Below are 9,352 nucleotides of genomic sequence, written 5' to 3'. Positions count from 1 at the left end.
TAAATGTAATTGAAGTTCCTTGTAATTGATGAGTTTTGTTGTTTCAATTTATCAAATTCTTCAAAAGTCACTCTCTTGTAGCATCTTGCTTTCAAGAAATAACTTGATAAGTAATCAAACCCAACATTAAATTTGAATCTTCAATTTTAAAAAGTTATGTAGTTAGACTTCTGAGGATGATAATGACAATAATTAGTTATTAATAAAAATAACAAAAGTAACTTTCTTTTCAACTAAAAATTAAATGTACACATTTTTTCTTTGGGTTTTGAAAATAAATGTAAAGGTGTCTTAGAAGTCAAAAAAATATTTTAACTTCATTTTTAATAGGTTTTGCTTTTAAAATTAAATTTGAAAATTAAATCTGGCAGCCAACTCTCAAGACCTAAGTTGTTGAGTCAAAGGGTTTTTTAATCAACAAAACATTTAATAAGATGTTGACACACCATTATTAAAATAATATTCTATTAAATTAAACTAATTTTTAATAATTCAAAGTTAAAAAGTATATATTTTTTATATTTTGATTTATATTTTTGATTATGTATAAAAAATATTTTTTTCTATAATATTTCACACTTTTAGAAGTCCCTGTAATGAGATACTTGCTAGATTAGACATGCTTCAAGTACGAGGTAAATTTTCTACTATTCTATTGAATTGTATATACAATCTGTTCCACTATTTTGTATACCTTGGCGATCCCAATGTAACATTGTACAAATTGATGAATTTGGTAACAGCAGCACTAAGCTACCCTTTCTTTCAACTGTTAAACATTGAAAAGAAAGTGTGATATAAAGAAAATGCAGTTGTTCAAGAAGCAGTCCCCTTGGACTCCTCCATGTCCAATGCATGCTCTGCTACCATTATGCATGAATCTGCTTCTAGAGATGAAACTGAGGCTTTGTCTTTGGTTGAACTTGAAATCTCCTTGGCTGAATTGAGCATTTCTGTTGTGCATTGCACATCTGGTGTTATTCCAACCTGATCTATGTCATGAAGGGCTGGTGATAGATATTTTGCCACTGTAACAAAGAGGGCTGATCCATCATGAAGCTCAGTGACACTCTGAAATTAGAATGATATATTCCCAATTAGACAAGGCATGTCAAAAAGTAGCTCAATGTACTTCTAAATTGATTTTGATAGAAAAACAAACACAACATAGATATAGTTCCTTAAGTACTTTTGGTGTTTTCTACTTAGAACTGTTTCAGCTTGAAAATCTAATCTGACCTTTTAATACAATAGATATTGAAGTGAAACTCTAATTTCAATTAGAAAACAAGTACTATAACAATTAGCACCATGGTCTTTGACTATGCATTGTTTCAAAGAATTCAGGGTTAACATTTGTATGGTCATGGCTTTTTACAAGTGAAAAAGACTCTAATATGAAGATTTGGAGTAATTTGTCCACTTTATGAATACAAATCAGTAACTCTTGTTTCATGCTTTGGCTTGTGGCAATCTTGTTTAGAAGAGATTTGAATACTTCAGATCAGACATCCTTCTATGATTAACTTATATGTAAACTATATAAACGAATAATAGTACCTGAATCTTTCCTTTACCAAATGTTTTGCGCCCCACAAGAATAGCTCGACCGTTATCATGTAATGCCCCAGCTAAAATCTCACTGGCACTTGCACTTCCCTCATTGACCTGTTAAGGATACAAAAATTTCAGTTCATTAAACTAGTTATCTCAGGAAAGGAAATTATAATGCTCAAGAAAAACCAAGATGTGTCTAGCTTATGTTTTGAAACAAAGGATACAAGTTGAGTGTATATTTATAGGCAAATAGCATCAATTACTGAAGTTACTATTTTGTAGCATACACAAAGATTGTAGAATTAAAAGGGCATAGTCAATTAGTACTCACAATCACCACAAGTGGATCATGTGTTATAGCATGTCCATTGACCATATTAATCGGTAACATGTTCCCGTCTCTATCGATTGTGTTTACTAGAGTCTCATCTCCATCTAGCCACATCTGTGCAACATCAAGGCCAGCTTTTACCAAGCCACCCTGCAACAAAATTTTAGGAAAAAAGAGGAAAACACTTCCAAGTTACTTTGTTCCAGAGGCAAGAAAACAACACTATGCGTGGAAGATTCTATCAAATTAGTATATTACAGGATTGTTGCGTAGATCTAGTATGTATGAGTGTACTCCTTGATTTTCCAATTCCTGAATGGCATTCCTCATGTCTTCAGCAGCAGTCTGTCAATATGGAACAAGAAGAGTATGTATGATGAAGAACAAGTTGGTATTTGGTTTAGATATTTTCTCTATTAACTATTTGGTTTGGTTCAGTTTTTGCACAAATAATTTGAAAAAACAAAAAGTAATGGCTTAGAACAAGGTTGTTCATTAACACATACTAGATACAAAATTGAGATTTTATTTGATAGTTGATTCTTTGCTAACCTGAGAGAAAGCTGACAATTTCACATAGCCTGTTTTCGTGAGATTACCATCTGGGGATCTATGAGGGATGATAGCACTTGATATCGGAGAGAGCTTGATTAACTCCCTAGGAAGTTTGACCTTCAATTATATTAGATGAGAAATAATTCAAAATGCTGTGAAGTTAAGTTCAATTAAAAGTGAAAGTGCTTGCTAGTTCAATCAAACTAAAATTGAAGAAACGAGTAAACATTTGAGGTATCATACATAATCACTAAAATGTCAACATTACCTCTCGGATACAAGACCCTGTCCCTGAGTCTTTAACCTGTAGAAGAAACTGCTAAGTTAGTTTCTAGAAAGCTTGTGAAAAATTAAAGGGTTAAGCTATTTCCTAATGCACTCTCATGTACTGTTTTTTTAACGAATAAAGGTTGTGATCACCCCCACACTCAGGAAGAAAAAATGATAGTTGAAAATTGAACTCTATCCAGCAATCAACAGCATCCATTGTTTCAAAGTTAGTCCATGATAATTTGTCAGAGGCATAGCTCACTAGTTCAAATAAGGCTTATATTAAGGAAGTATGATAGTTACATGATGAACCTTTACTGTCACAGTGGTTCCAGCATTCCCTCTCAGCCTTTGTGCTGCAGTTTCACTGTCAATGCCATCAAGCCTCTCACCTGCACAATCCAATTATTTTCAAACAAAGAGAATCACACACACACCTGCTTCACCTCAGAGATTAAATCTTTATATCCTAATAAGATCTGACAGTGACACCAGCTGAAAATTTATGAAGCATGCAAAGCAGAAAATTGTTTGAGGACTCGAGGAAGATATGATATTTTCCACGATACTTTTTCTACATCAATTCAATCTATTCAGTATTAAGCATGCAAACTCTAGCACCTTTGAAACAGTCATATAATGGTTTTCAATGATAAACTAAAAACTAGATGCTAATAGCTTCATAAGCAAGAAGAAAAATATAGATACATGATCAATACCATTTATCTCAATCAATTCATCTCCTTGATGTATACCAGCACGAGCAGCTGGACTGCCATCTATGCAAGACAAGACAATCTGTGATTTCAATTAAAATAAGTAATTAGGAAAATCAATACATGTTCATTACATGACTGATATATAGTTCTTGTTGCTGACAATAACCTTTAGAGTTTAATTTTGTTATACCCCCAATATAGAGATTTTTATATTCTCAATGAATTAAAAATCATCCAAAATATGAGTTCTCAGTTACTTATTGCAGAAGTGAATAATTGCCAATTATATGACAATGCAAAAACCTTTATACTACCAATATAGGTCCAATTAAACTATATTTTCAAATGGGAAATTGAAATTAAAAAAATTTCAAAAGGGCAGGGATCAATATCATAATTAAATGAACAATTAGCATAAAATTTCTTTGCTAGTCACTGACCAAGTGCCCTGTTCTTGGTTCAACATTTATGAAGAGGCCAACTCCTTGTAAGTTCCCCTCACTTCCAATTCTAAACCCTTGGTATTCCTGTAAGTAGAAACCACTGTTAAAAGCTAACAACTAAATAAGACTTCTAAATAGTCTTGTTGATTTGTGAATACAACTGTTAGAATATAGACTATTTCATAGGAAGCAACACACTAAAATAGGCAAAATAAATTACTATAAATTGGACCTATGATCATCTTTCTAGTTACTACTTTTTCTATTGAACAAAAAAGGTATCTTAAGAATCATGAAAGTGGAATAATAGTTGAAATACCTTTGGGCTAATAATTCGAGTGAAAGGATCTCCAAGGGTAGAAAGCATTCCACGGATTTTTGTGTATGCAGCATCAGCTGAGTTCAGGGGAAACATTTCCACCATGGTTTGCTGCAACTTCAAGTCCCAATCTATAAAAAAAGTCTGTTATTATTGATCCATGCAAATAATAACATATGAAGGAAAAGGTAAAGTGATGAGAAATACCTTGATGATTAAATGTAGGATCAACAAATGTTTCTCGAATTAAACCCCATGCCTCCACAAGAGTTCTTTGAACTGCATTTACCTACCAAACAAACCTTTTTTCCACTCAGCAGTGTTCATGTTAAAGTTATGAACAACTCTACAATTATCAGTTAGTCTGCTGCTAAAAGCTCAATACTATCACTTAACTAATAATTGCAAACTATAGGCTTTTCATCTAAAAATAATTTATATTTATCACTTTATATCAATTTCTAGATAAAAATAAAGTCAAATAAAATAGCATTTAGACTTTACTAACCAAACAAATATTTTCAAAATATTAATTAAATAATTAATAATACAAATTTTCATGAAAAAGTACATTTTAAATAAGTTAAAAATCATAAGAATTAATAAATAATAAAATTAATTCGGTAGATTTTCTACTTTCATGATCATATTTTTTTTAAGAGAAAACAATACTGTATCACTTCTATAAAGAGATTTCACATTGTATTGAATAGAAAAATTAATAAATATTTTTTTAATAATAATTACCTTATAAGTTATAGTTATCATTATTTTTAATTTTTTTACATTAAAATAGATACAAATTTAGCACATTTAAAAAATAATTTATATATATATATATATATATATTCTTTCAAATTAAGAACATGCTTATTTTTTCTAAATTAGTTTTTATAATTTGAAAAATATTCGTTTTAATATCTTTATGTCAAATATTGTGAATAGTTTTAACCAGATTACTAATAATTACAATTTTTTTACATAATAATATATCCTGATTTTCTATTATTTCAAGTTTGCATTCATTTCAAAATATACTCTAATAACATTTAAATTTAAATAAAAGACATTTAACAAAACGAAAAACTAAACATAAACTTAATTCAAGTTTTTCTAAATCTTTTGAACAATCAGTAGTGAAAAAAAGAGTCTGTTCATACCTTTTACAGCAATAGAAAAGTAGCTAATATATTTTTTTTTAAAAAGAGAAGAGATTATTATAACAGGTATATAATAAAAAAAATATAACAAATGAAAAAATAGAGAGAGAGAGTGAAATGACCTCAGGTGCCCGTGAAACGGGAAAAGCAACGGTGAGGGACTCCGCGAGCGCCGCGGGGGAGTGGCTGAACACAGAGCACAAAAGCGCGGCGGAAACGCCAAACCCGAACGCGCTTTTCCCCGCAGACTCAATCCACCTCTCACTTCCACCGCACTTGGCCTTGAACTTCTTCTCCTCACACGTCCACGCCGGAAACCACAACCTAGGCGGAAACAAAACTTTCCAAGTGGGTTTTCCTAGTTTTGGCGGAAGCGTGGCTCTGACGTCGAATTTCTGACAAAGATTTTTCATCTTCCTTTCCTTAAAATTTGTTTGCAGGAATCCTTACGTTAGTAAGGAAGTGTTGGATCGGTGTTGGTGGTGACCGTTAAGTTGTGTTTGATGTGGTTTTCTAAGACTTGGGTGTGGGACCCGCTTGAATCTTCGTGGGTTGTGGCTATGGTTTGCTCCTAGATCCTCTGCGCATGCGTGTACGTATCTCAGTTTCACAAAATAAACTCTTTCTTCTTCTTATTTTATTATGAGACTCCACGTACACACTTCTTGACTCTTCTTCTTTGCTCTCACTCACTGTCATGTCTCAGAAGTATGAAAAATTAACTACTTTAGCTTTGAAGTATTTTTATTTAAATTTAATTGCTTTAATTTTGTTCAGTTTATATTTATTTACTTTGTGAAATAAGGTTAGATTCGGATTAAGTGTAAATTTATGGAATGATGTATTTAATAAAATAAAAATATAACATTAAAAAATGTATACATATATTGTAATTTATATTACATCAAATTATTGTATCTAAAATTAAAATTAAATTTATTAATGTAACTTAAATTTTAAAAATATTTTTTTTTAGTTTTTAAAGGAGTCAAAATTATCTGTCTCTAAACTTAATATAAGATTGAGTTAAGAACAAAAATTAACTATTTAAAAATAAGTAACTTGTTTAATATTTATTTGTTGTCTTTTTATATATAAAAAGTGTAATTTAATATTGAAAATAATGTTATAATTTTATCATTTTATCACTTTTCGTTTATATATTTTTTTCTTAAATTTTTAATCACAGTAACTTATCGAACAATCAGGTAATTTATTATTATTTTATTTATAAAAAAGCAACACAAATAGATTTACAGTTACTTGTCTCCACTAAATAAGAAAGAACTTTCATAATGTAATAGTAAATAAAGATATGTTCATGAAGAGACACGATCACTTAAAGCCAACCAACATCAGATAAAGCAGATTCTGAGAATTATGTGGGAGGACATTTTTTTTAATGTAAAAAATATGGTTAGTTTTCCTAATGAGTATGCATATTAGTGATTAGTCAAATTAGATTATTAATAAACAAATTTGCAGTTATATTATTATAGTAATTTTAGGATAGGATCACATTTTATGTATAAAGTTAGATGTAAGTAGAAACATTAGGAAAAAGCTTTTTATATTAATTTGGTTAATCAATCTATGTTTTAATCTCTGTATTTTAGGTCATATTTAATAATTAATCAAATTAGATTATGTATATAGACTTTCTCGCAATCATTTTAGGACTCTTTCGGATCCATTTCATTTGTAAAGTTAAATATATATAGAAATATTAGGCAAATTTAGTTAACCAATGTTTTAATCTCTATTTAATGTAATAAAGAATAGAAAATAAAAATATGTTCTTGAATTAGAGACATTCACTTAAGCAACCAAGATCAATAAGGACAAAGGGAAAAAATTATACATATAATGATAATCAATGATTATGCAGATAATGCAGATTGTGAAAATTATATTGGGAAGAAGATTTTTTTGTTAAAAGATTGTTAGTTTTAGTTGAATCAAGGTAAAAGGGAATTATAATATATGACAGTGTATATTTCAGGATTTTTTTTAAGGTGATTAGTCAAATTAGATTATCCAAATTATTGCACTTATTTTAGATAGGACCATATTATGTGTAAAGTTAAATGTATGTAAGAACATTCAGACAATTTTTGTTATGCTAATTTGGTTAACCAATCTATGTTTTAATCTCTAAATTTTAGGTCCTACTTAGTAATTAGTTAAATTAGATCATTCATATAGACTTCCTCAGTTATATTATTGCAATGATTTTAGAACTGTTAACCTGTTCCGAAGACCCCATTTCATGTGTAAAGTTAAATGTATGTAGGAACATCGAAGTTTTTTATGTCAATTTGATTAACCAATCTTTGTTTAAATCTCTGTATTTTAGGTCCTGCTCGATGATTAGTCAAATTATAATATTTTTATAAACTTTTTCAATTACATTATTGCAGTGATTTTAGGACTGTTAACACCTGTTTCAGGACCACATCATTTCATGTGTAAAGTTAAATGTATGTAGGAACATTAGGACGAAGTTTTTTATGTCAATTTGATTAACCAATCTTTGTTTTAATCTCTGTATTTTAGGTACGGTTTGATGATTAGTCAAATTGGAATATCTATATAGACTTTTTCAATTACATTATTGTAGTGATTTTAGGGTTGTTAACACATTTCAGGACCATATTTCACGTGTATTGGAAATATATACAAGTGTATAAAGACTTTCTCCCTCCAAATTACAAGCTAATTAGGTAGGGATCCACTAATCATAGATTTTATAATTATTAAATTAATTGCGTACAATATCGTACAATAATTGCATACAATAATTTGATCATTATTATTTTAACTTTAGGACATGACCACATTTCAGGTATAAAGTTAAATGTATGTAGGAACATTAAGACAAAGTTTTTATGCCAATTTGATTAACCAATCTATGTTTTAATATCTGTGTTTTAGGTACTACTTTGTAATTAGTCAAATTAGATTATTCACATAGACTTACTCAGTTACGTTATTGCAGTGATTTTAGGACTGTTAAACCTTGTTTTAGGACATTTCACATCTCATGTGTAAAGTTAAATGTATGTAGGAACATTAAGACAATTTTTTATGCCAATTTGGTTAAACAATCTATGTTTTAATCTGTGTTTTAGGTTATATTTGGTAATTAGTCAAATTAGATTATCCATATAGACTTTCTCAGTTACATTATTGCAGTGATTTTATGACTGTGAACACCTGTTTCAGAACCACATTTCTTGTGTAAAGTTAAATGTATGTAGGAACATTAAGACAAAGTTTTCTATGCCAATTTGGTTAACCAATATATGTTTTAATCTCTGTATTTTAGGTCCTGCTTGATGATTAGTCAAATTAGATTATCCATATAGATTTTCTCAATTACATTATTGCAAGTGATTTTAAGACTGTTAACATTTGTTTCTGGTTCACATTTCATGTGAACAGCTAAATGTATGTAGAAACATTAGGACAAAGTTTTTTATGCCAATTGGGTTAACCAATCTATCTTTTAATCTATGTATTTTAGGTCCTGATGATTAGTCAAATTAGATTATCCATATAGACTTTCTCAGTTACATTATTGCAGTGATTTTATGACTGTTAACATCTGATTCAGGACCACATTTCATGTATGTAGGAACATAAGAACAAAGTTTTTTATGCCAATTGGGTTAACCAATCTATCTTTTAATCTATGTATTTTAGGTCCTGATGATTAGTCAAATTAGATTATCCATATAGACTTTCTCAGTTACATTATTGCAGTGATTTTATGACTGTTAACATCTGATTCAGGACCACATTTCATGTATGTAGGAACATAAGAACAAAGTTTTTTATGCAAATTTGGTTAACCAATCTATGTTTTAAGCTTTGTATTGTAGGTTCTGCTTGGTGATTAGTCAAATTAGATTATCCATATAGACTTTCTCAGTTACATTATTGCAGTGATTTTAAGACTGTTAACACGTGTTTTTGGGTTCACATTTCATGTGTAC

The 9,352-nt window shown here is 29.7% G+C and overlaps 1 protein-coding gene across 2 annotated transcripts; it reads right to left on the bottom strand.

Moving 5' to 3' along the window:
- Positions 1 to 629: 629 nt before the first annotated feature.
- Positions 630 to 5,998, bottom strand: LOC137830593 (Peptidase S41 family protein). 2 transcript variants are annotated; one of them, XM_068638031.1, is made up of 12 exons: positions 5,477 to 5,998; positions 4,402 to 4,483; positions 4,195 to 4,325; positions 3,873 to 3,959; positions 3,433 to 3,511; positions 3,017 to 3,105; positions 2,712 to 2,747; positions 2,441 to 2,560; positions 2,147 to 2,233; positions 1,889 to 2,038; positions 1,561 to 1,668; positions 630 to 1,071 (listed from the first exon to the last, which is right to left on the bottom strand). In XM_068638031.1, exons 1-12 carry the CDS (start codon positions 5,765 to 5,767, stop codon positions 817 to 819), a joined length of 1,515 nt encoding a protein of 504 aa, XP_068494132.1. In that variant the 5' UTR covers positions 5,768 to 5,998; the 3' UTR covers positions 630 to 816. The 2 variants fall into 2 exon arrangements, with proteins under 2 accessions (XP_068494132.1, XP_068494133.1); XM_068638032.1 differs by having other exon boundaries at positions 3,026 to 3,105.
- Between the last annotated feature and the right edge of the window lie 3,354 nt (positions 5,999 to 9,352).

The sequence above is a fragment of the Phaseolus vulgaris genome, chromosome 7, assembly GCF_051622355.1.
Source record: "Phaseolus vulgaris cultivar YP4 chromosome 7, ASM5162235v1, whole genome shotgun sequence".
NCBI classification, from domain to species: Eukaryota; Viridiplantae; Streptophyta; class Magnoliopsida; order Fabales; family Fabaceae; genus Phaseolus; species Phaseolus vulgaris.
This window is presented reverse-complemented; position numbering and strand designations above follow the sequence as displayed.